Source organism: Platalea leucorodia, assembly GCF_965183815.1.
Source record: "Platalea leucorodia genome assembly, chromosome: 11".
In the NCBI taxonomy this organism is placed as follows: domain Eukaryota; kingdom Metazoa; phylum Chordata; class Aves; order Pelecaniformes; family Threskiornithidae; genus Platalea; species Platalea leucorodia.
This window is the reverse complement of record NC_138833.1, coordinates 18309254-18334728: the sequence shown is the minus strand read 5'-3', so window position 1 is coordinate 18334728 and position 25475 is coordinate 18309254. Positions and strand designations below refer to the sequence as shown.

The window sequence follows — 25475 nt, the reverse complement described above, 5'->3', positions numbered from 1 at the left end:
TGCCTCTTGCCCAGGCCAGAGCAGACGAACAAGGGAGAGGTCACCACTCTTTGCGAGACGTTGCCACCCTCCCACTCTGCTTGGGAAGCATCTCCAAGAGAAATGCTTTTCTGCAAAACCAGCAGCTTTATTAAAACCAGCTACAAACACAGGGGAGGCGGCCAGAGGCAGCAGGCGGAGGCTGCAGGGCTCTCGCTGCTCACTGAAGCAACACCCATGCTAGCCCAGTACCAGCATGCACCCGTGTCCGGCTCCGGCAGAGCAATGGTTTGCCCCATGAGTGATCCTGCAGAGATCACTGATGGAGTGAGGGACCTGTCTGTGTGGGTAGAGGAAGCCAAGATCTCACCTGGAACAGGACTAACAGTGACAGCCATGAAGCTGGACAGGCAGCTAAAAGCTGGGCATGAGCTTGGGAAGACCTTAGCTGCTGGCAGGCAGACATTCAGGGGGCAGGCGGCAAATACAGCCTGGCTTGTGCATGCAGGCAGGGAGGGGTGAAAGGAGAGGATCCCAGTTGTCCTTAAAACCTTGCACATTGAATAATGGATGAATCACACACCTCTGTAAAGGAAAATTGGGAAACAAAGCTAATTGTTCTCATGGCAGTGCCTTGGAGGGGCAGCGAGATTAGGTTGTCCATCCTCCTCTCTCCTGCAGGTTGGTGCTCTCTGAGGGTGGCTGCAGTGAGGTCACATTCATTTACAGCCTGAATTTCACCTCGGTCCTTTCATCCTTACCCCCCCCCCCAGCTCTTCCCTGTGAGTGCTCTCATCCCCTCTGCCAAATGCAGACGAGAGAAGGAGTCACGGAGGGGTTTTCTGGAGCGGGGAGAGGGAAGCTGCTGAATAAGCTGGAGACCTGGAAGGATTTGCTGGTAGATCAGACTTTTGTTGAGCCAAAGCAAGAGAATAATAAAAACATCTGACAAGCGCACGTCATTTAAAAACCATTTCCTCCTTAACATCAAGCAGACCAGGAGGCCACTCCAGGGCCAAGAGGCAGCAGAGCCGCTCAGTAAGAGACGGTGCCTGGGGCCAGGTCAGCAAGTCCAGATTGCCACTAGCCATCCTCGTGCTTGGCGAGCAGCTCCCAAGAGCACTGTGCCAGCATCCCGGGGGCTTCTCCTCAGGGTCAGCTTTGGGAGCAGGTTCAAAATGCCATCAAGTTCAGCTCCATGCAGCAGCATCCTCAAGTTCAGGACGACTGAACTCATTTCCCCCCAGCTTTGTCCAGGCACAGAGGAAGCCTTTCCCCTTACTCTTCCCCTTGTTAGCTGCTTCATTTTGCTTTTCAGAAATACTCATCCCCGTCCCTGCAGGCGCGATGGGGAGGGTGAGCTGTCACCCCATTACACGGGGGACAGACCCCGCTGCTTTTAGGGAGCTCTGGCCTCATCTCTTCTGGGCTCTTGGTTTGCACCAGGGAGGGCTGAAAACGCTCTGTGGAAAAGATTCCTTGAGGAATGTTGATAAAAGGGATTTTTAACTAAAAAGCCCTCTTAATTATTCCCTTAAAATATATATATATTTAAAAGTTAAATACAAGAAACTAATTTTTTTTGTGGGGTTTCTTTGGGCTTGTTTTGTTTCATTGGAAGAAGCAGAAAATGTGGGAGGGGGTGGGGGATCCGTTTTCTAGCAAGTTTTATCTCACTGGGACTGAGGAAAGCAAAAACTAAGGGAAAAAAAGGCAAGCGGTAGAGCAGAGGGAGGGAGAGAGGCAGGGCTCTGCTGCCGGGGGAGCAGCATTTGGAGCAGAGATGAGCAAGAGTTGACACAACTGCTGGAGCCTCCAGCAAAATCCCTGTTTACCAGCGGGAGATGCTTTAGAAACAGCTCCTTCTGCAGATCCAGCGTGAGGGGGAACCAACCACCTCGCTGGGAGGAAAAGGCTGAAAACTGGAAAGAGATGGGAGGTTTCTGAGGTGGAGAAGGGAGCCCGGGGCTCGAGTGGGGGCTTGGGGACCCCCTGCCCGGGGCAGCTGAGGGACACCTCCTCTGCCGGCAGTGCTGTGCTCATCCCGCTTTGGTCTTGGCAGGATTTGGCCGCCAAGCCACGGAGCCCGCCATGCTGCGCCCCTCTCTGAAGACATCTCTCTGGCTCCTCATCCTCACTGGTGAGTGCTGTGGCTGGGGAGGTGTGTGCAGGATTGAGCCCTGCACGGGGATGCTGCGCTGGGATGCTCACTCCAGGGCAAGGGGGAGGAAAGGGGCCATGGGGGGCTGTCCCCAACTGCCCTGCCTGCCCATGGGGACACCGGGAAGGAGCACATGTCACAGCCCGACTGGGACATCTGGGCAAAGGGTGAAGCAAGGAAGCTGGGAGAGACACGGGGAGCCATTCAGGAAGACCTTGCCTGCTCTATTGCTTCCAAAGGATTTCCTGCAAGGTTTTGCTTTCATTCCTTTTTCACTTTCTTGTAAACTGACATTGTTTCAGCCTGCTCCGTGTCCCGTCTGACACTGTCCCTGTGGAGAGGCAGCCAGCAGAGCAGGGAATTGCCTCATCTCCTCCTCTCCCCCTTGCCCGCTAAATGCACGACCTTTCCAAGCCTTTGAAAGTGCATCTGAGACCTACCTCTGCCTTTACAGAGACAGGCTCATTTTGGGGTCAGTGGTACTATCTATTCTGTCAGCTCCCTGGGCCATCTAGACCAGCTCACAGAATGCACAAAAGCCAAGGATGTGAGCAAACGTGACCTGGGTCTCCCCATTTCCAGTCCTCGCCAAGGACGCCCCTTGGGCTGATGCAACAGCATCACAGCATGGCTGCCTCCCAGCACAGCTCGGTTCGCACCCAGTTTCAACGGCTGCCCCAAATCCCTCCCAAGCCTCCTCACCGCCCAATGACACCGGGCAGCACTGGGTGGCACCGAGGGTGCGGTTACCTCGCAGAAAGGTTGGACGGGGGCAGACAGAGTTAAAGCATAAAATGGGGGGTTCTCCACCCAGCATTGCCACAGAAAACATGGGCAACTTTGAACACTGCTAAACCCTGTGATGTCTTATTTCCTCTCCAGTAAGGGTTTCAGGAGGTACAGGGAATGAAGGGTGACCCACCAAGGTCAACAGGACATTTCTGAGGAGAGCATGTGTTTGTCAGTGGTGGCCATGCCAAGGAGGACAAACCCAGGAAGGTTATTTTTCAGTGTAAAGGCTGAGACTACAAACCAAATACATTGGCATGAGGTTGGGCTGCAGCATGCTTCTCCTTGCATTTCAGAGGAATCCAATTTGGTCTCATCTCCCTCCTCTCTCAGGTCTGCTGGAGGTAACGTCCGGGGGCAGCGGGCTGCACGTCGAACCCGGAGATGCTGAGCTTGTCCTTGGCCTCCACAGCACCTTCTCCCTCTTGTGCTATGGGGATGGCACGCTGGTCTGGGAACGGGAGGGTCAGCCCCTTGCCGCCTCACTGGAGCACAGGGATGGTATCTTCATCAGCAATCTCACCCTCAGCAACGTCACGGGCCGTCACACCGGGGAGTACGCGTGCAGCTACAGCCCTGACCAGGCTCCAGAGCCAGTGGAGAGGAAAGCCCTGTACATCTATGTTCCAGGTAGGAGACAGCATGTCATTGTCTCTGCATTTCCACAGGGTTTAGCAACCAGGAGAAAGAGGGCTTTGAATTATCGTTCTGTCTCCAAGCACCTGGATTCCCAAAATCCTTCCTCCCATTGCAGAAATGCTCTCGTGGCAGGTCATCTGGCTGTGGCATGTCTCTGGTACTCCAGGTCATGGAAGAGGCCCATGTGTGGTGTGTTGGGACAAGCGGTGGGGGAAGCAATAGTGCTAGGCAGCGGTGTCTGGGTCTCTCTCACCCTCCCGGGAGAGGTTTGGCGAGCCCATGACATGGCAGCTCGACTTTGCAGCAGGGAGTAAGGGAAGAAGCATCCCACCAGTCTGGAGACACAGCCCTGTGTTGGAGCAGTCCTGGAGGAGCTCAGAGCAGCCCTGATTCAGCTTCAAGCAGCTTTCTGTAACCAATGTTCCCTCTCTCCCACAGATCCCTCCCTAGTCTTCCTCCCCACCATCACCTCCGAAGAGCTCTTCATCTTCATCACGGGCTACACAGAGGCTGTCATCCCATGCCGCGTGACCAACCCGCAGATGCAGGTGACCCTCTATGAGAAAAAGGTGGAGAACCCCATCCCAGCTGCTTATGATCCACAACAGGGATTCAAAGGCTTCTTTGAGGATAAGACCTATTTCTGCCGGACAATCGTGGATGACCAGGAGGTGGATTCAGACACTTTCTACGTCTACAGGATCCAGGGTGAGCTGCCATTGTCTTAGCATACCTGTGCACCTGCTGTGGCTGTTCCTTCAGCCCAATGGCAGGGGACAGCAAAGCTCTCCCCGTCTCCTTAGTGATGCGCCTGATCCATTTGGAGGCTGAATTTAGTCCTGTCTCCATTAGAGAATGGGTTCTGCCAAAGTGTCAGCTCCATCCCTCAGGGAAGAGACTTTCCAGTGGACCAGTCCACCCAGCATAAATGGACTGGGAGCCCACTCATCCCTTCCTTCATTATTCCTTCCTTTCTTTTACCTTTCCCACAGTCTCATCTGTGAACGTCTCCATCAGCGCAGTGCAGACCATAGTGCGTCAGGGAGAAAACGTCACCCTGATGTGCACTGTGAGCGGCAACGAGCTAGTCAACTTCAACTGGGATTATCCCCGCAAGCAGGTGAGTACTCCAGCCCCACAGGCTCTGGGCAGCAGCTCCAGCCTTTGCCCAGATGTCCCATGGCAATCACTGAGCAATATCCCATGGCAGAAGCAATAGCAGAATCCTATGGCAGCAATACCCCATGGCAGAAGGTGCGGGATGCTGCTGCTGCCACACGGGGAGGCTTCATGGGGAGATCCTTGGATTAAGGCTGTCTGTCTCAGTGGCCTCTGATCAGTGCACGTTCCCTGTCCCTGTGGCAGCCAGACCGGGGTCCTCTACCCCCTCCTCCTCCCTCCCTGTGAGCCTGGCTTTGTAGCTCCAATGGCAGAACATGCTCTTGACTTCTCAGACCGTATCTCCTGTCCCCGTTGTGCAGGCAGGGAAGGCTGTGGAGCCGGTGACCGACTTCCTGCCTGGATCCACCCATGAGATCCGCTCCATCCTCATCATCCAGAATGCAGAGCTGGAGGACAGCGGGACCTACGTCTGCAACGTCTCTGAGGGCTACCATGAGAAAACAGACCGGAAAGATATCACGGTCCATGTGATCGGTGCGTCACTGCCCACGTGCCCAAAGCCAGCAAACGATGTGGGCGTCCAGGCAGGATGTCCCAGGGTGACACCCTCTTCTCTCTGCACAGCCTCCAGCTCCTCGCCTCTGCCCTTAGTAACTGTGGCAAAAAAACAACCCTCACCCCAAGTCACCTCTGCCCACCTCTTGACTTCAAAACATCCCAAATCCCCCACCACAGCTTTTGGGACCCTTTATGATACTTGAGGGTGTGGGTGAGAGCTCTTCTGCACTGTGCAGTGCCAATGCACTGTGAGGTCAAATTGTCACCTCCCATCTGCATCTGTCCTTCTTTCATGTAATTTGGAGGAACCTGCCCCATCTTTACAAGATAACAGCCTTTTCCCTGCATGCTGCCTGCCCCATGAGCTCCCTTGCTCCAAAGTGTGGCTCTGCACCCCCACTCCCCTTAGACACAAGCCTGAAGCCTTGAGGGATGGATCTGGAGCTGCCCCACCACTTCTGTGTGTTCAGGGTGTTCTGTTCCAGATCCATGTTTGTCCAAAGGGCAGGAGAGGGGTCTCTTTTTATCTCTGACGCCCCTATCCCTCCTGCCCCCTCTCAGAGCGTGGCTTCGTGCGCTTTCACACCCACCTGCCCAGCACGGTGTACGCTGAGGTCCACAAGAGCCGCACCATCCAGGTGGAGCTGGAGGCCTACCCACAACCCAACATCATGTGGCTGAAGAACAACAAGACGTTGACCATGGAGAGCAGCAGTGAGTTCACCATCACCAGCAGGAACCTGTCAGAAACCAGGTGAAGGCCCATCACTCCTCACCGGGGTGCAGGGAGGGGATAATTCACAAAAAGTAAGCTGTAAATCACTGTTTGGACATGGGTTGGTGGTTGAATGCCTTTCTGTGAGTGGATTTCGAGCATGCCTCAGTTGGGTGGGAGCTGGTCACCACCAAGCGTTGCCAGTCCCCAGGTACCTTCCCATACCCATCACTTGGGGACTGTGTCTCCTCCAGGTACCAGACGGCTCTGGTGCTGGTGCGGGTGAAGCAGGAGGAAGGAGGATTTTACACCATCCGGGCTTTCAATGAGGACGATGAGCAGGAGCTGTCCTTCCATCTGCAGATAAATGGTGAGGATGGGCATGCAGACATGGGGCTGATGAGTGTGGGAGTAACCTCAGAGGATGGCTCCATCCTTTGATGCAGGACTCTCAGGCTGAAGCCCTTACTCCTCTGACTACAGCTCCAGAGTGGTTTTGGTCAAGGGAAGAGCATTAAAGCAAGTAACGTGCTCACTTGAAATGTCTTACATGTGGTCTCAGAGCAAGGGGGACAGGGAGGCAGTGCAGAGACCAGCAGCTTGACCTTCATGCCCTGGCCCAGGGTAGTAGATGCAGAGATGGGTGGGCAGCTCTGATGTCCAGCACTCTCCGCTGTGCTCGCCTCTGTTCTCTAAGCAACCTAAATGCAGACAGGTCTCCTTCATGACCCCCTCAAACCTTTGTCTTTTTGCTGTTAGGTTTCAAAAATGAAACACAATTGCTGTGATGAGTCCTACCTCACTGTCCCCTCACCCCCAGGCCATGCTAGGGGTACAGGGGAATCATGTTCACCTTCCATCCTGCAAAGTGAAGGAAGACTTCTCAACGGTGTCTCTTGGTTTCAGTGCCAGCCAAAGTGGTGGATCTCAAGGAGAACAGCAGTGCCAGCAGTGGGGAGCAGACCGTAACGTGCTCTGCTGAAGGCATGCCCCAGCCAGAGATCAGTTGGTCTACTTGCAGCGACATCAAATGGTAAGTGGAGTGATGGAGCCCATGGGAACAGCTGGGCTCTTGCATTTATTAGAATAATAGACTAATATTTTATTGCATCCTGCTGGCCCACAAGCCCAGGCATCCCATGGTGGCGTGTGGTCCCAGCTGCCTCACAGGTGCCTTTATCCTCCCCTCGGCCAGGTGCAGCACCAAGGGACAGCCCACCCGGCTGCTGGGGAATGAGTCCGCAGAGATTGGTCTGCAGACCAATGCCACATACCACGCAGAGCTGCAGGTGTACCGCGTGAACAGCACCCTGCAGCTGCACAGGGTGGATGAGCCCCTGCTCCTGAGATGCACCGTGCAAAACTTCCTGGGCACAAACTCCCAGGACATCACTCTGGTCCCACACAGTGAGTGCTGTGAGAGGTGTTTGAGCCAGCGATGGGGAGCTAGACTTTCTTCTCTATGCCTCCAGCCTGGAGGTGCTAGGAGCCAGGACTGTCCTCTGATAGCTGCAGTCCTCGAAGGCAGGAAGCCTGCGTATTCTTCCCAGAATGAAGCCTCCTTTGGGTTGAGCAGAAAAGGTTGCTCCAGGAGGAGTCTGGAGCCCTTATGTCCACTGGCCATGGACATCCTCTTCCCGCCACTGGCAGGGTCATCCCTCCAGGGAGGCAAGATGAGAGTGCCTGAGCAGGTCCCCGGTGTCTTGTTATTAGCCCACGGGTCACTAGATGGTGCCACGGACTCGAACATCCATGCGCTGAACATCCCAAATATGAGGAAGGATGGCCTAAGCCCAGGTCTGAAGCTGCCAGCTCTCCCCCAAGCAAATCAGCCCCTCTAGCTCCTTACACCCTCCCATGGTCAAACCTCTCCCAAGGCAGCAAGTGCTTCAACAGGCTGTAACAACCCATCACCCCACTATCCCTGGGGTGCTGGCCCTGCAAGTGTGGGGCAGGTCTGCCCAGGAGGAGAGGACAGGGACTGCCCCCACCCAGAGGAGAGCTGAGGGTCGATGTCTGGGGGTAGGTGTGTAGCAGGAGGGGGACAGTGGCTAGAGGAGGAAAGGGGAAGGGTGCAGGCATCCCTTCGTGCTGCTGTCCCCTCCTTTCCCCAGGGTACCCTGGCCATGCAGGGTTGGAGGAGTCTAACTGCTGTCCCTGTTTATCATTGTAGCCTTGCCGTTCAAAGTGGTCATCATCTCTGTCATCCTGGCCTTGCTGGTCCTCACCGTCATCTCCCTGATCATCCTGATTGTCCTGTGGCAGAAGGTAAAAGAGGAGAGCGTTCCCAGGCTGCCACAGTGGTACCTCCATGTCAGGGTGGCTGGGAAGAGCAAAGCTGTGAGCTCCTGCTGGCATGGGCCTGAAAAATGTCCCACCCATTCCAGGGACCACGGCCCCCCTGGCATCTGTAGGCTAGATGGGGCATGAGGCAATGGCTGCAGGGACAAAAGACTGGCTGACAAATCCCATCCACACCCCCCATGCCCTCCCTGACCCTCAGCCTCTCAGACCTCTCTTTCCCCTTTGCTCCCCTTTCCAGAAACCTCGTTATGAAATCCGCTGGAAGGTGATCGAGTCAGTCAGCTCCGATGGGCATGAGTATATCTACGTGGATCCTATGCAGCTCCCTTACGACTCCACCTGGGAGGTGCCCAGGGACAAGCTGGTGTTAGGTAAAGGCTGTGCAGGTCCCAGTGATGGACCCCTGGGGTCCTGGCTGTCTGGGGGTAATGGGTTTGGGATCTCCAAAAAAGACTAACCCAGGAAGGGCACAGAGATCCCTCAAGGTACAATCTGGTCCTGGGACAGAGGGACCATCTGGGACCACAGTGGGAAGCCAGCTGCTCCCTTTGGCATGAGGCTCTGGGTTATTCCTGGTTATCCTTTCCTGCGGCTGGAAGATCCTTCCCTTCCCAGCCAGCCAGAAACCAGCCCCAACCACAAACATCATAGCTCACCACCACCTCCATGCCCACCAGGATGAATGCAGCAAGGCTGGTGTGGTTTCAGACAGAGGACTTGTCTTTTCCAAGCTCCTCACCTCACCTCTCCTCGAGGACTATCGCCAACCTTACCTCCTCACTCTTTCTTTGCAGGACGTACTCTCGGCTCTGGTGCCTTTGGACGCGTGGTGGAGGCAACAGCCCACGGCCTGAGCCATTCGCAGTCCACCATGAAAGTGGCGGTCAAAATGCTCAAGTGTGAGTTGTCCCCACACCATACCTTTCCCCATCCCAAAGCTGTGAGGCCAAACGGTGCCCAAGTGCTCCCCTCCTCGCCCTGCCACTCACACCAGCTCTCCCCAACAGCCACTGCCCGGAGCAGCGAGAAGCAAGCCCTCATGTCCGAGCTGAAGATCATGAGCCACTTGGGACCTCACCTCAACATCGTCAACTTGCTGGGGGCCTGCACCAAAGGAGGTAGCTGAGCCCTGGGTGCCTTGTCTCCTCTCCCTGCTGCCCTGGGCTGTGCTGAGGAGGAGAACTGTCCTCAAAGAGAATAATTGCCGTTTTCTGGTTCAGAATGATTCACCCTTCCCCTAGAAAAGCCTTGTGGGGCTCTGAAGGCCTTTCTTTCTGACCTGATTGAAACTGAGAAGGCGTGTTTCTGTTAACCCCCACCTCCCTCCCCAAACACAAATTTCAAATTCCAAAAACACTTGATACCAGAAAGATGGCTTTCCCCCCTGGCCCTGCCTAGACATCCTGCAATCTGGTAATGTCCCTGTGGGATGAAATTTGCTGCCCCGGGGAGCAAGCGGGGCCGAGGCAGGGCTGACATGGGTGCTCTCTCTCACCAGGGCCCATCTATATCATCACTGAGTACTGCCGCTATGGGGACCTGGTGGACTACCTGCACCGCAACAAGCACACCTTCCTGCAGTCCTACGGAGAGAAAGCACGGCGAGAGGCAGAGGTGTACGGGAACACCGTCAAGGAGGACCACGTGCAGAGGTACCTGGAAAGCAGCACTCTCCTCCTCCCTGATGCCTACCCCATCCTAGCCCCCATCAATGAGGGAGGCTGGTACTGCCAGGAGGATACCTACATTTCCTCCAGACCAGTAAAATAAATGCTGGCCCAGCACTGGGACACAGTTGGCCACTCTCTTACCTTGTGAGACTGGCCCATGTGCCAACCAGCCACCTCCAAACAGCTCCTGGCAGACAGGGAGTTGGCAGAGGCAATCTGAGTGTCCTGGAGGCTCAGTTTGCTAGCACACATGCCGGCTGCTCCATGCCAGTTGGGAATATTCCCTGGCATCGTTAACTTTACTGGCATAACCACAGCTACACTTCTAGTACAGAGACGAAGAGTTTCCCAGCATGTCTTAACCCTTGGAGACCTCAGCTCTGCATTTTCAGGGCAGGTCACATAGCTACCGAGCCTGAGGGAGAAGTGCTAGAAGAAGTGCAGTTGCACAAGAGGTGCTACAAGGAAAGGGAAATGGTCCTTCATCCAGTTGCCAGCTGTAAGGGATGCAGGCAGATCAGCGCACAGAAACAGTCCCATGGGAAGTTAGAAAGCAGCATTTCCTTCCAGCACGCCAAAACAATAGTAAAATAGAGCAGTGTTAGGACATCGGCACAGCTGCCCCCTGTGCTTTCTGCTTGAAGGCAGCTGAGATCTTCCCAAGCACTGAGCACAGCATCCCATGCCCATGGGGATGTGCCCCACAGCTCTGGCCATGCAGCAGGTTTCCCTTGCCCAGCACCATCATGTGGAAGGCCTCAAGATGCTGCTTCCCAGATGCAGTTGTTACTCACTGAAGGGAGAGGTGCTCAAGGGTGCAGATGTTTGCTGATCCAAACTGGAAAGGTTTAACTCTGGACAGAGGTTTGTGTCCTGCCTGCTCAGTTCAGCCCTCTCTAGGCCAGTCCTGGCCAGCCTGGCAATGTGCACAGCCAAGGTGGAGGGTTTCGCCTGCCCGCTCTGGCTTGGGTCTCCTGCCCTCCTGCCCTGTGGGTGCCTGTGGAGCTGCATGGCCCTGGCTCCCCTTCCTGCCCTCCTCAGTGCTGAGCTCGTGTGCTGAGCCAAGCCTGTGCTCTGCCAGGCAAGGTGAGCATGAGAAGCTGCAGCCTGTGGGCAAGGACACCTGGAGACCCGCTGGGGAATATGGCAGAGCTGTTTAAAGCTAGTGCTGAGGACACCACAGCTGTTAGGTGGTGGAAGGAGGTCTCCAGCGCCATTTGCACTTCTCTGCATGCATAATGCAGGGCTTCTTTCCCTGCTATGTGGGACATTTCAGTGCTGGGGCTGAGGATTCAGGAATTGCAGTCCCACAAATCATTGCTCCCATCCCCTGCATCTCCTCCTCTCCTCTGGATCTGAACAGCCTCTTTACTTCCCCCCACAGTCACCTCTCCTTGTCTGTGGAGAGCGACGGGGGCTACATGGACATGAGCAAGGACGACTCCCTGGATTATGTGCCCATGTCCGACATGAAGGGTGAAGTCAAGTATGCTGACATCGAGTCATCTAACTACGGCACCCCGTACGAGCTGGACAGCTATTCCCCGTCAGGTAACAGCTCAGCCACAGTAGGAGGGAGAGATGCTTGCACTTTGGGCGCTGAATGCCTTTGCTTGCAGAGATGGATGGTCCGTATTGCAAAGGTCACCTTTGGGACGAGTCCAGCAGTGGTGGCAGATGCCCTCGTGATGGGAGCTCCTGGCTCTGTCCCTTCGTTGCTGGAGGCAGAGCAATCCCCAGTGGGTCTTTCCACTGGCGGGCAGCCCACGAGTGTGCTGAGTAACGCCAACACCCATCTCTGCTTGCTCTCCAGCTCCTGAAAGAACAGACCGGGTGACGCTGATAAACGAGTCTCCGCTCCTCAGCTACATGGACTTAGTGGGCTTCAGTTTCCAGGTGGCCAATGGAATGGAGTTCCTGGCTTCCAAAAACGTACGTATGCCGGCTGGTCCGTGGTGCCTGCCGCGGTGGAGGCCAACAACGCTCTGCCGTGTCCTGTGGTCAGCTTCTGCTCACTGTCCCTCTGTCCATGCCAACCTCCTCGTGGGAGAAGTGGCTGTGCAATTGAAGAGCTGCTGACCACTTCTCTTTGGAAACACAGCCCTGGGGATCAGCATGACTACATTTGCACGTGACAGCTAACACTGGCTCAGATTGAGCTTCAGACCTCAGATTCCCTGACTCTGAGCTCCTCCCAAGCCATGTGCAGCACAGCTGTGGTGTTGTATCATCCCTGTTTACCAGGATGACCAAACAGTGATAACCTCCCTGTGCTAAAGCACAAGGCACCCTGCAGCAGTTACTACTCTCCACAGACACCCTTATTGCACCACATGCTCTGAGCCCCCCAGGCCTCATCAGAAGTGCTTGTTTAGTGGAAATTAAGCCACCACAGAGGACTAGGCTCTGCGATTTCCTAAGGTCTGGCTTAGCCCAGGGCAGGCAGTAACATAGTTGGACCGTGGGAAATATCACACAGGGCAGGGTTCAGAAAAGGGGTAGGGATAGCATCAATGACGTGTGGAGAGAAATTCCTGGCTCTCTGCCTCCAGCCAGCCAGTCTGATCCCCAAAAGTGCATGGTCAGTGCTCCCCCATGGAGCACAGAAGAGGAGCTCCCAGCTTCCCACAGCTTCCCACAGTCATGCTTTACAGTGGTGTAATACCAACATGCTCGCTAGTATGGCAGGGTCTTGAGCAAACCTCGGGACTGTTCATATGGAAAATATCCAACATGCTGGCAAACGAGGAGGCACAAGCTAGGCTGGTGTAACTCTGATGTCTTCAGACTGCTGGGTTGGATTGTCCAAGCAGAGATGGAGACATCCCCTCCTTGCCAGCCTACCAGCCCTCTTTCTTGGCCAGGCCCTGGCAATCCCCTCTCTGCTGGGTTGTTCAAATTGCCCTTGCCAGGTTTGTATGCCTGCTGCTGTCACGGGGGTAGCAGTCCAGGCAAGCAGCAAAAATGTGGTAGCTCTGCTAGTGGCTTTGAGCCATGGTTGTCCCTAGAGGTGGAGGAGATGCCTCAAATGATGTGAGGTGACTCCTGTCCCTGCAGCCCCAGAAACGGGCTAGTGCTGGAGCTGGGCTGCTTCCTCAGGCTGTCTGGGGGCCCCTCGCAGTGACAGTGCCCTGCCTCCCCCCTATAGTGTGTGCATCGTGACCTGGCTGCCAGGAACGTCCTCATCTGCGAGGGGAAGCTGGTGAAGATCTGTGACTTTGGCCTGGCAAGAGACATCATGCGGGATTCCAACTATATCTCCAAAGGCAGCGTGAGTACCAGGAGCCATGCAAGCCCTTTCTTCCTGGGGGTCTGGGCCTGGCGTCCCCTACATGCTCCCCCTGAGAGTCGTCTGTCCATCATTGTGCCCCGGGGTGGTGACAGGGCAGGACTGCCAGGAGATGGTGTCAATGGCCAACCATCCTGCACCTGATGTGCTCTGCATGCTGTGGAGTAGCAGAATTGCACACCCATATCTCTAGGCTCTTACAGAAGAACATGGGCAGCAGCAGCAAAACTAAGGATTGTCCCCTGTACAGCCCATCACTGGCAGCAGTGCTGCATCCCTTCCCTGCATGGTGCTGTCCGGTCTGAGCTGCAGGCAGGAGGAGTGCAAGGTTAGGCAGCTTGACAGTGCCGCAGTGAGTCAATGGACGCTCTGGGAAGAGGTTCACAGACTTCTGCTCTAACCACTAGACCACAGGGTAAGAGGAAGTGTTTTCCTGCAAGCAGCTACTTTCCAGAAAGACATCTCCAATCTTTCGAGGCAGGAGAGGATGAAGCTGTCATTGAGCTTCCCCAGAACCTCCCCTGTGACTTCAACAACAGCATGGCCACTCCAGCCCTGGGGCGTTTGGGAACGTGCAACCCCAAGCAAAGCAGGCCATGTAATTCCCAGAGAAACTGAGGCTGGGGTAGCTGAGGGTGGAGCCAGGCCCCTCAAACCCCAATCTTTATACCCCAATCTATATCTTCATGAACTACTTAACTTCTCTTGTGCTTTCTCCCATTTGGATGGGATGGCAGACAGGTACTCAGTGCCTGGGCAGGGAGACCCTCCTGCAGAGGGGCTGGGGTTTTCCAGTCCAGCCTTGGCATAGCTGCTTTTCCTTCCAAAACGGGAAATGAAACTGGGCCCCTTTGCAATCCTTCCTGGAGATTATTTTGGTATTCATTGTGCAAGCAAATCCCAGGAACAGCACAGCCAGTGCTGCATACAAGCTGGTCAAGTGAGGCTCCTTTTCGTGTATCTCTCTGAGTGAGTAAGGGCAGGAAAAAGCTGGATGTGTCCTTCAGCTCTTTTCTGGTCATCCCATGGCCCTCTCCAGCCTGGTCTCAGGTTTCCAAAGTCCAGATAGGCCTGGACTCCCTTCAGGAGTGCTGTGGTCATGTTGTGCAAGTCAGTGGACTTCCCAAGAACTAGGGAACAGAGAACACACACCATGACAGCTCATCATGGTAGACTGGTGGAAACGGATGTAGCCCACCCACTCTTTCCTCCTGCCTGCTGGGTTCATCTTTCACAAGGGAAGAGTAAACTGGTCCCTCCAAGAAGTGGCTGACAGCAGACATCAACAGATGAGCTGGGCTGATAGGCAGCTCTGAAGGGTCTTCTCTGCTTGTAAATTGGGTGTCAGGCTCTCATTTGTTGAAATGAGTGTTGTACATGCAGCTGACTCTCTTCTTGTTCCATTTTTTTCCCCGTAGACCTTCTTGCCCCTTAAGTGGATGGCTCCAGAGAGCATCTTCAACAACCTCTACACCACCCTGAGCGATGTGTGGTCCTTCGGGATTCTCCTCTGGGAGATATTCACTCTAGGTAAGTGCCCTGGAGATCATGGTGGTGTCTGTAGGTCTGATAGCATGGTAGCAGGATCCCTTCCCAGAGACAATAGAAATCCATTTCTAATCCCCAAGTCCCAACCTTACCAGTCAGATTAGTGCTTCATTCCCTTTCTCCTTCTTTCCCACGCTGACGTTGCCATTTGGAAGTGAAATGAAACAGGAAAGGTAAAGAAAAAAGGAAACCTTGGTGTGAAATGCATGTTGGCATGGGGGTGGCAGGCAATCCACCAGCCTGATTCCCTGCTCTCCCTTTACACCCAGGGGGGACTCCATACCCTGAACTGCCTATGAACGAACAGTTCTACAATGCCATCAAACGTGGCTATCGGATGTCCAAACCCACCCACGCCTCTGATGAAATGTAAGTGCTGCCCATACGAATTAGCCCTGGGCCTGCCCTACACAAACTACGGAAGCATTTCTGCCTCTGTTCTCCCCACCCACTAACTCACCAGAGAGCTCTCTTCTCCCTCTTGTTAGCTATGATATCATGCAGAAGTGCTGGGAGGAGAAGTTTGAGATCAGACCATCCTTCTCACAGCTGGTGGTGCTTATGGGAAACCTCTTGGTGGATTGCTACAGAAAGGTATGTTCAAAGGACCCTGTGCTGGAGGGACAGAAGAGGGTCAGTGCTCTGTGGAGGATGCTGCCTTGGTTAGGGCTCTCGATCAGGGTTTGGCAACCAGTGTTTATGCTGCTGTGCCAGAAGATTTTCCTGTGACTAAGGCTGCATCAGTTTGAACAGCCAATGAAGGTGGTTTGGGCATCCTGGGGACATTGCTGAGACAACTGGCATTGCCAGACAGTCTGGTATCTCAGCAACTGCGGAAATCAGAACTGGCAGGAGATCAAAAAACCTGCCTCCAACTGTTTGGTATTTCAGAGCTGTGGAGTTGTGCCCCTGATCTCTCCCTTAGGAAAGGTTCATGACCTGTCTTTGGTGGACTCAGGGTAGCTGAACCCAGCTAGAGGATGCCAGCCCCTCTAGAAAAAGCCTAGCAGACAGGGAAAGCAAATACAAGTGCATTTTCTCCACTCACAAGACCTTCCCATTTCTTTGGTAACCTGCCCTGTGAGAGCAGAGGTACCAGCAGGTGGATGAAGAGTTCATGAAGAGTGACCACCCTGCTGTTGTCCGCACAAGACCCACAATCCCTGGGCTGAACAACACCAGGCTCACTCCCAGCTCCCCCACCAGCAGCATCCTCTACACAGCCGTGCACCAGAACGGGGGCGAGAATGACTATATCATCCCTCTTCCTGATCCCAAACCCGAGGCGATCTGTGATCTGCCTCAGGAGGCCTCCATCAGCCGGGCCAGGTAAAAACACTGTTTCTGAATATCGTCCCTTCCTCTGACTTTCCAAATCTGAAAATGGGGGCCTCAAGAAGAAACGGGGGTGCTCTGCTATGGGACAGACCAAGGGTGGGTTTACCAGGAGAGAAGGGCGGTGTCATCCCCATCTGAGGTGTTGCGACCTTGCGTGAGCCTGCAGGGATGAAGATGAACCAGAGGAGCTGGGATGTGAGCTAAGATAGGGTGTCATGTCACGTCCCCGTACATCAGCTGGCACAGCTGGGGACAAGAGACCCCACTTACAAGGAGTAGGTCACGCTGGGGCGCACAGTCTGCAGAGCCCAGCTGGCTGTATGTTGTGTTTGAAGGCTGAATAGACCCGGGTGATATTGTCTGTCCCCTTGTGGAAAGCTACTCAGATAGACTGGGGCTGCCAGGAGATTGACATGTTTCTCAGCCATTGGGAATCCTCTCTCACCGTGAGACTTGGGACAAGGCGCTCATTTCTCTCTCCTCCTTGTCTCCCTTCAGCTCTACGCTGAACGAGGCCAACACATCATCTACAATATCCTGTGACAGCCCTCTGGGCCTCCGGCAGGAGGAGGAGCAGGAATCTGACCCACAGCCAGGCTGCCAGGAGCCGACCACAGGGCACCAAGAGGTGGAGGAGAGTTTCCTGTAGTCAGAGCTGGGCTGACTCTGCATCTCCCCACGGCACGACCAGCTGAGGGGCTGACCAGACATCGCAGAGAGCCATGCTTTGTGCTTGTACATCTGGACATTCCCACCTGTCCCAGCATTCCTCCTTCCCTCGCATGTCCCGGCATTGGGTGGGGAATGAAAGACTTTTCCCCATTGCCATCCCCTTCCCCCTTACAAAGAGGTGGCTCAGTGCCAGCAACCTTCCAGATCACTGCCACATCCTCCTTGGTGATCAAACCACTGCAGGAGGGAGACATCTCACAGACCAACATCTTCTTTTCAAGTGGAAGACGTGGGTTGGATCTCCACAAGAGGCGCCACTTTCTGCATTGCTAAGATGATACTCCAGCCTCTTCCCCCTCCGTGGCAATGAGTTTCATCTCCTCTGCACCAGCACTTCTCTGATGGTCTCAGCACCAGCCACACCGTGGTTCTGTGAAATGCCACCGGGACAGATGATTTGCTTGGAGCCCATTGCTGGGGTGTAGAGAACCTACAGCACCAACCTTCAGCTGCTGGAGATCAAGAGTACATTGGGTAGATTCTCCTCCAAGCACAGCCAAGTCCTAGAGAGACCAGCCAGCGTCTCAGAGATACTGAATCACTGTTTTCCTTTCTGGACAGCTTTTCTACGGTGGATAGAGCATCACAAGCACTACAGGTACCCATGGCTCTGGGGCACAGCTCTGCACCCACCTAGAGGGGCTGTCACACCCTGAACGCTTTCGTGCCCAGCATGGCACCAGGAGCCCTGAGGGCATGCCAGGAACTCAAAATGCTCTCACAATAACTCTGTTGTAGTAGCAAAGAGGGCAGTCCAGTGTTGTTCATGTCGTCTGTGTGGACACTAAGCTAATTATTCTCCACTGAAGATTTAAAGGGAACAAATATATTAATCCACTAGCCAGGGCCAGTATAAGAAGCAATATGGCTATTCATTAATCTACTGCCACTAAGCCCAGCTCATCTGCTGGGAAATCATATAACCCTGCCAGCTGTAAAATCTTTGTGCCTTATCTTCGGGAAGCAAAGGCTCCCTGTTCACCCGAACACCCTTTCTCAGGATGGGAGGTCTCACCGGTCCCTCCTGAGTCATAGCAAGACTATGGGGAGCAATAAGGATGCCAGAACACCAACCCAGGGACATCTCAAAAGAGAGAGAGAGGGAGAGAGGCTGGGAAGCTCTTTGGTCACAGCCGAGCTGTATCTCACACCCTGCCACTTTCTAGGGGCCAGGCACAGCCACTCACAGCCTGCCGGGCTGTGGATGAAGTGTCATGGGGAACCAAGCAGAGCAAGAGGAATCGGGGAGGATTCCTCTCTCTTGGCAAGTGTTTTGAAGAACAAAAGGGGAGAGACCTTCCTCCTGCTTCTCGCCTCCTTCCTTGCTTCTCACAGGCAGGCCTGGGACTTCTTGTGCTCTCAGCTGCCACTTGAATGAGGAGACTCAAAGCGGGAGGAACGCCAGGCTTTTGAACTCAGTGGTGAACCCCACCTCTGCAGAGATGAAAGCTAGACCCCCAAAACTGCAGCTCTGACACCATAGAAACCAGCAGGGTTTTTTTCTGAAAGAAGTTTTGCCTTGCACAGAGCTCTGTTCGCTGCATGCCCCCCACTCCCATTAACCCCTTCATTGCCCTAGTCATGCACATCTCTCTGTGCATCCTACAAAAATTGCACAGGCAGGTTTACAAATTCAGAAATTCACTCAGCATCTTGCTGGGCTTCTGCCACCTCAGGGCCACTGAGAATTATTATTTTTTTTTAAATATGAAACTTCTGCCAGAAATCCCCAGCAAAACAACTTCTGTTTTAAGTTGTCTGTCATTGCAATGCTGCCATTTTGCAGCTAAGAGAGGAGAAGATGTTTTGTGGGCTGATGTCCTTGGTAAAATGTGAACATAAGAAACAGCACTTTTATTGGCAGCCGGTGGAGTATATTTTCAGCCCGTGTGGTCAGATTCCCCACCATCCGTAGGAAACGCACTGTGAATGACAACTGTTTTTCCATGCTCTGTTCCTCCTGCTTGTAATGAAGGAGCCATCTTCTGTGGCCACAGTTCATGAAATGATCCTAACCACGGAGAAGCAGTAACTCATGAGATCCTTGGGATCAGACCACTTTATTGTTCTAACACATAAGGTGCTTGGTAGGATGCATGTCACTGCCACTTGAGCCCATAGGATGGCCCATCAGGTCATCCTAATAGCCCCTGTCTGCACCAGCTCCATTTTTAATTTGCCCTTCTCTACCAAAGGTGACCAGAAGTATCCAGTACTCCAGGTGAGGTCAAATCTAGACCTTGCATAGGGCATTAATAGTTCTGGTCTGTACTGGATTTGACTTGCCTGGTGTAGCTTTGGATAATGTTGGCCTTCTCCCAGCCACAACATACTGGTAGTTTGGAGTCATCCTCTGACCAATCTAAGCATCTTCGTCTTTCTACTCTTCCAGCACTTCTAAGCAAGATACTCCCCGCTGTTCCAGACATTGGGTCATCATCACATTTTGTTAACAAACCATTATTTTTGGGCTGGACTGACTAATAAAAATATTAAATACTTCTAGCACCAAGAGCAACTCTGGAGAGCTACTTCTACTACCTCCGTCCAGCCCAAAGATTTCCCCATCAGTTAACCCCTTCTCGCCCTCCCTTTGGCCATTTGCTTATTTACTTCACAAATCCTGTGCTAAACTCCATCTTGTCCAGATGAATTACTAATTAAATTACTAATTTCCCACTATCAAATAGTTTCCATGGTCCTGAAAGAGGAGATCTATTTCTTCTCCCTGCTGGGGGAACTCAGGTATCCTGTCCTATTAGCTGGGCATTAGCTACATTTGGATGCCTGTTGCATTTTGTCCCATTTGTAGATTTATGGCAATTATTCTTTGCATCAAAACCTGTTCTGGCTGCTGACAGGGTGCTAACCCCACCTCCCTCTTCCTTCTTAAATAGGTACACCAGACTCTTGGTAAAATGGTACCATTCTCCACTCCAGAGAGATATGACCAAATATTTGCCTTTGGCCCTGTGATTGCAAGGGCCGAGTCTTGCACTTTGTGGTACTTTCTTGTCCTTACTCAACTATTCCTATCACCACTTAGCGAGGGCATGCACACCCGCTGCAGTGAGCAGGTCTTCTCAGCCAGGGACAGGCTGGCAGCTGGGTAAAGCCAACATGTTTTGCTAAGCATCCCTGCAACTCTCCTCAAAGAGAGGGCTTGGCAGGGCTGAGGCTTACAGCAGCCCCCCAGACAAGCTCTCTCCGCTTGGGGAACCAGCTCCAGCCCCCTGCTCCCTCTCTCTCTGTTGCCGACATTCCAGTCCCTGCATGGCCTGGCGGTGAGGGCCAGGAGAAACGGTCGGCTGTTCTGGGCCCATCAGTTCTGTAGCCATAATTTCTCCGGTGAGACTCTGAAGGGAACCAGTCCCTCCAGGTTTTTAGTTTCGACAATCGGTATTTCTGTTTGGGTGTGTTTTTGTGTTTAGAGGTGGACCCAGACTGAGCCCCCCAAAAAGATGCAACAGCTTGGGCCCATCTCTAGTGCAATATCTTTTATTTGTAGATTATATTTTACTCTACAGCTGTTACATCGTTATCAGCACCAGTATATGCATAAGCCTACTGCCAGTCACTATTTCATACATACCTAGGTGTATCCCAGAAACTAATGCGACACTGTGGTGTCTCTTTCCACATTTAAGATGCTTCTCAGACTGATGTGTGCGCAAGTTTTAATCCTTTTGTCCTTCTCGGTTTGAGCGTGTTATTATTTTTTTAAGCAAGAGTGTCACGTTTAGTGTTTGTTTGTGTCGTGTTAAGAAATCTAGAGCACAGCGGACTTTACTTGTAACTAAATTGTCTCTGTTCACCTGCCGAGGGGACTGTGGCAGAGTCCCATGGGGATGGGAGGCAGAAGTGCAGTGCAGATGTGCAGCCAGGAGGAAGCCAGCCATAAGCGAGAAATGGCTCTTCCCCTTCTTCCCAGTCAGGGCTCTGGGTTGGGGGAGAGACAGCACCACAAATACAAGGTACTGGGCAGTGGGTTAGGTTTTGGCTGTGGGGAAGCTGGGCCTGTGTAAAGCTGGGCAGATCTGGAGAAGGGGATTTCACAGATGTCTCCTTTTGGGGGCTTTTTCTAAAATGAGATGTCAGCTAATGCACTAAGGAGGCAAACCCCATGCTCCAACGCATAGGCGCGAGGCAGGGCTCTGGCCAGGCTCAGTGCTTAGCTCAGATCCCAGGACCAGTTTGGCCAGTTCACAGTGCAAACCACAGGATGTCCCACATGGACAGGAGAGCAGCGGGCTGCCAAGCCAGCCCCAGGGAGCTCCTGCTTGGAGAACACGAAGGTTGCCCTTTGGCAGCCCTCGGCAGCCTCTTGGCAGCCTTTGCCCCAGGTGGTTGCGCAGGCAGAGAGCAGCCAGGGCAGCTGCAGGTCCTCACTGGGCACCAGGCAGCTCCTGGGCCATGCACAGGTCCTTTTTGCAGCAGACCCCAGCCCAGCCTGGATGCTGAGCAGCCAGGGATGAATGTAATGGTGGAGGTACAATGTTCTCTGAGGGACTTGCCCAGGGAAGGCCAGGCATTGTTCAAAAATCAGATTTCATGGGTCAGCACACAGGTTGCTGGGCTCCCAGCATAATTCCTACGTTTCACCTGGAGGGCTGAAGTCTCTGGGACATGCCAAGATGGATCCAGTTGGCTTTGGCAAAGGCAAGGGAACTGCTCCAGTTTAGCTCCAGCGGCACTTTGGAGAGATGACTCTTGCAGGGGTGGGAGGAGGCAGGGAAGCCAACTCGTGCTGGGAGGCCTGCAGCGTCCCATTGTTCTTGTCCTGTCCTCCTTCATGGATTGCACCATAACTGCAAGGCTTGCCCAAAGCGTGCCCCTCCTGCTGTGCTGGCATCACGCTGTTACTCTGCAGCATCTCTGAACAGAAGCAGCACCTGCCTCCACGCTGTCTGTCAGAAACCATCCCGAGGGCAAAGGAAAAAACAGAGTTCGGAACTAAGGTACCAAAGAGTTAACATTTTCCTAGGTTTACAGATGTATTGTAGGATTTGTACTATGTCACATCTATAGCCATGAGATATTATTTTTATGCTGTAAACTTTTACAAATACGTTTTTAAAGAAAGAGTTTAAAAATAAAAGTGGTTTTCTTTTTGCAAAGTTCCACCTCTTCTTTTATTTGCCTGGTTTTGGTTGCTGCCACCTTTTCACACTCAGATGGGGCTGGGAATACAGCTTAACCATGTGGTGGGTGAAGGCTAAGCATCTTAATACGCTGTGCATGACTCCAACACTTAGCGAAAGCCAAGCTGGGAGCCAGGCAGAGAGAAGCACGGCAAGGCAACAGCTGAGCCCAGAGACATGGTAAGGAAAAGGGGCTGCGAACAGGGCAGGATCTGCCCCATCTCTCTGGTAACTGGCCAGCCTCTGGGTCGTGTTGCACTGGGAGGAGGTGGGTAGAGGGAAGGAGACGGGCAACAGTTCCCCTGTGTATCCCCAGTGCCAGAGGTCTCCCAGTCAGTCACCTCTCCAGAAGTGCTGGGGTTCCCCAGCCCCATGGGAGACAGGCACCTCCTGAGTCCAGCCCAAAGTTTTCTCCTCTCTCTGGCTCCAATGAAACTGCTCCTCTCAAAAATGACCCCAGGCTGCTGAGCGGAGCTGTTTGCAGCCAGCTCTGAGCCACATGCTTGGAAAGCCCGGGGTTGCTGCTAACAGTGGGTTTTGAACTGAGGTTCAAATATATCGATGTTGACCCTGTTTTCAGGCTGCATGATGCAGCCCTGGTGCAAGTCCCCCCGGCAGCAGTCATGCCTCCCTCATCTCCTGGAAACCCTTCATGTACCGAAAAGCCCAAGGCACCAGCTGCAGCAGGAGACAGGTCCAAGCCCCAGGAAGGCTCCCCTCTCCAGCACGGCCTGTCCTGGGCTCCTGTCTGCTCAGTTTGCCAGAGAGGAGGTTTGCAGGCTCCCTGACCAGCTCAGGCTGATTCTCCCCAGATATGCTCTGAGTCACCTGGCACGGCTCAGCCACGACAGGCAGACAGGGCATTTTTCTCCAGGAGCTGAATCAGCATGGAAAAAAATCACCTTGTCTCCAGAGAGGCTGCAGCAAAGGCCTGGGGGGGAGCAGGGAGGGGGAATTGGTAGACCTCAGCCCTGAACCCTGCTGGCTCCCACTGCCCGATCCCTGCCTGGCAGGCCTTTTGCATGTCAGGATGCACCGAGGAGGGGTCACAGGGCTGGGAATGAGTAGGCAGACATGGGGACTACCAGCCTCCCAGCAGGGCATTTTCCCCACCCCAAAACAAGTCTCCTTTCCAGTGATGAGACAGACACCTCATGGAAGAGCTCAGGGAAGCAGAGAAACTCAGACTGCAGAGACAAACCCTGGCCTGCTGCAACCAGGGTTTTTAGCTGTTTGGGTACCAGCAGCTCACCAGGGACATGGGTGTTTCACACATGTCCCCAGATTGCTGCAGAGCAGTACAGGCAGGCATGACACCATGGCCAGCTGTACTCAGTGCAGGGGTCCTGTAGGGCTGTAGGGCCCCACTCCCCGCCTGGAAAACAAGCCTGAGCTCCCAGTGCTCCTAACCAGGGCTCACAGCAGCCTCCCACTCTCCCCTCCACAGCCAGCCTGCAGCCAGCAAGGCACTGAGCAAGTCTCATGCCATCTCCCAGCACACCTGGCCATCGGGGCCTCCACAGACATCCCTGGGCTTCAAGTGACTCAAAGTAAGGCTGCAGCTCCTCTGAGAGCATCCCTGCCCCTTGCTCAGAGCTGCTTGGGCACATGAGCCCCAGCAGCACTCCTGTGCCTGAGCTGCTGCTGGCAACCACAGGATTTGGGGTGCAGCCTGCAGGCAGGAAGAGATGGCCACCAATGAGGAACGAACCCCAGCTTGTCCCACCGAGCATCCCCAGGTGTGCCCAGCCCAGCTTGGGCACCTGTGTGTACAGGCTGCGACTTGTCACCTGTGGACCAGTGCCATCAGAGATGCTCTGCAAAGGGCCTCCTCAAAGAGAAGAAGGGAGGCTGAGAGATTGTTTCCCTTCTCTGTATTAAACCTATCTGGTTTAATACTTGTTCACACTGGTGAGTCAGTTCTCTCTGAGCTGGCATTTGTTCCTGGAAAAAAAAAAAAATTAAAAAGAAGAAGGAGGGAAACAAACATCCTTTAAAAAGCCCCTTTGGCTCAAAAGTAGGAAAGAATAATCAGGCAGATGTCTCCTGCGGCCCAGCCGCTCGACAGTCCCCCAGCTCTGGGCAGGAGTCCCCCAGCGCAGCATGCTGCCTCTACTTCGTGTTCTTCTTCCCCACATCCTGCCAGGAAAAACTGCTGAGAGGAAATCTTCTCTGGCCAAAAGCTGCCTTTCCTCCTCTCTGGACTCCCTCATGCTCTCCAGCTATCCTTCTGGCCAAAACCAAAAGCTCTTTCCACGTTCCCATGACTCTTAATCATCTCCAGCACAGTCAGCCATGCTCTCATCTCTTGGCCCCAAGACCTTGTCTTGCTGGTACCTCTCTAATTGCCCCCTTTGGAGAAGCCCATTCCCCTCCGGTTTGTGGAGGCATGAGGGGCAATCCTCTGCCTGGCATCTTTGCATTGCAAATGCAGATTCAACAACCACCTCTGTGCAGACATTTTGGAAAAGCCCATCTCCTTCCACCCACGTTTCGCAGCCAGTGTCCCTGTCACCTCCTTGACAATGAGTGCAGCGAAGGCAGAGCCCTTGGGCTTGCCCCAGGCAGGACCTTCCTCCCCTGTGCTTCCCAGCACTGTCAGGTGGTGGCCATAACTTCCCACCCCAGAGCTGCCGTGAACTGACATGAACTTCTGCTGCAGCGTGAGGTTATCCAGAGAAAGAGCAGAGAGCAGGGGGCACCCTGTGTCTGGCTCGATCTGCTAAGATCTTGCTGACTTGAGTGTCCCTGGGAGAACTCTTTTGCTTTAAGCCTACCCTCACCCCTCATTTTGGAAGAGGTGTGGTCCAGGGGAGGGTTAATGAAGTGCCTAATTACTGCTCCCAGGTGCCTGCCAGGTTGTAAATCAGAAAACATCTTCAGAAAGCCTCACCACCAGTAAGGTAGTATGACTGGGTGAGATGGGCTCCTGGGGAGGAAGGGTCCCTGCTTGAGCTCTGTGGCTGCCTGATGGTGACAGGGTTGCTGTGAGCTCCAGGCTTGGAGGTACTGGGAGAGGAGGAGAGCTGGGATCCTCCTTGTGTCCCCCAGCCCAGCTGGGGACAGGGAAGGGTCTGCAGGCTGGACCCCCGCATGTGTCCCTGCTGGGGAGGGCGGTGAAGGCAAGCCTACAGCTGGCTGGGCTCAACCCTGCCCCTGCATGGTGCTGGAGTGGGGCTTGGGGGTGGTCTTCTGTAGCCACAAGACCCCACTCTGCACCAGGGATCATGCTTTTGGTTAAAACAAAATAATTTGTCATCTTCACAGGCCTTTTCCCACCTGGGAGCTGCCTCAGGCTGGAATATCTTTGTGGACTTCTTGTGAGGGAGTCAGCCATGTTCCTGTGTGGGTCCTGAGGACCTGAAGCAAGCAAGATTCACCAGGTCTGAGGTAAACCTTGTCCTGCTGAGGTAAAATTGAGTCCCTTGCCATCAAGGCAGGTCCCAGCCAGGCTCTTTGTGTCCCCAGGCAAGAGGAAAGAGTACAGTAT

At 53.8% G+C, this 25475-nt stretch overlaps 1 protein-coding gene across 1 annotated transcript in view; it reads left to right on the top strand.

Moving 5' to 3' along the window:
* Positions 1-21908, top strand: part of PDGFRB (platelet derived growth factor receptor beta) — a 33742-nt gene extending 11834 nt beyond the window's left edge. The window contains exons 2-23 of the mRNA XM_082323718.1: positions 2042-2119; positions 3263-3559; positions 4007-4276; positions 4561-4688; positions 5050-5224; positions 5810-6002; positions 6218-6333; positions 6870-6996; positions 7159-7370; positions 8137-8231; positions 8506-8638; positions 9062-9166; positions 9275-9385; positions 9766-9919; positions 11322-11488; positions 11751-11869; positions 13086-13208; positions 14645-14756; positions 15044-15143; positions 15263-15368; positions 15865-16103; positions 16611-21908. Of these exons, the coding sequence (XP_082179844.1) occupies positions 2071-2119; positions 3263-3559; positions 4007-4276; positions 4561-4688; positions 5050-5224; positions 5810-6002; positions 6218-6333; positions 6870-6996; positions 7159-7370; positions 8137-8231; positions 8506-8638; positions 9062-9166; positions 9275-9385; positions 9766-9919; positions 11322-11488; positions 11751-11869; positions 13086-13208; positions 14645-14756; positions 15044-15143; positions 15263-15368; positions 15865-16103; positions 16611-16761 (3282 nt within the window). The 5' untranslated portion in view covers positions 2042-2070 and the 3' untranslated portion in view covers positions 16762-21908. The remainder of the gene's footprint in view (positions 1-2041; positions 2120-3262; positions 3560-4006; positions 4277-4560; positions 4689-5049; positions 5225-5809; positions 6003-6217; positions 6334-6869; positions 6997-7158; positions 7371-8136; positions 8232-8505; positions 8639-9061; positions 9167-9274; positions 9386-9765; positions 9920-11321; positions 11489-11750; positions 11870-13085; positions 13209-14644; positions 14757-15043; positions 15144-15262; positions 15369-15864; positions 16104-16610) is intronic.
* The last annotated feature ends 3567 nt before the right edge of the window (positions 21909-25475 follow it).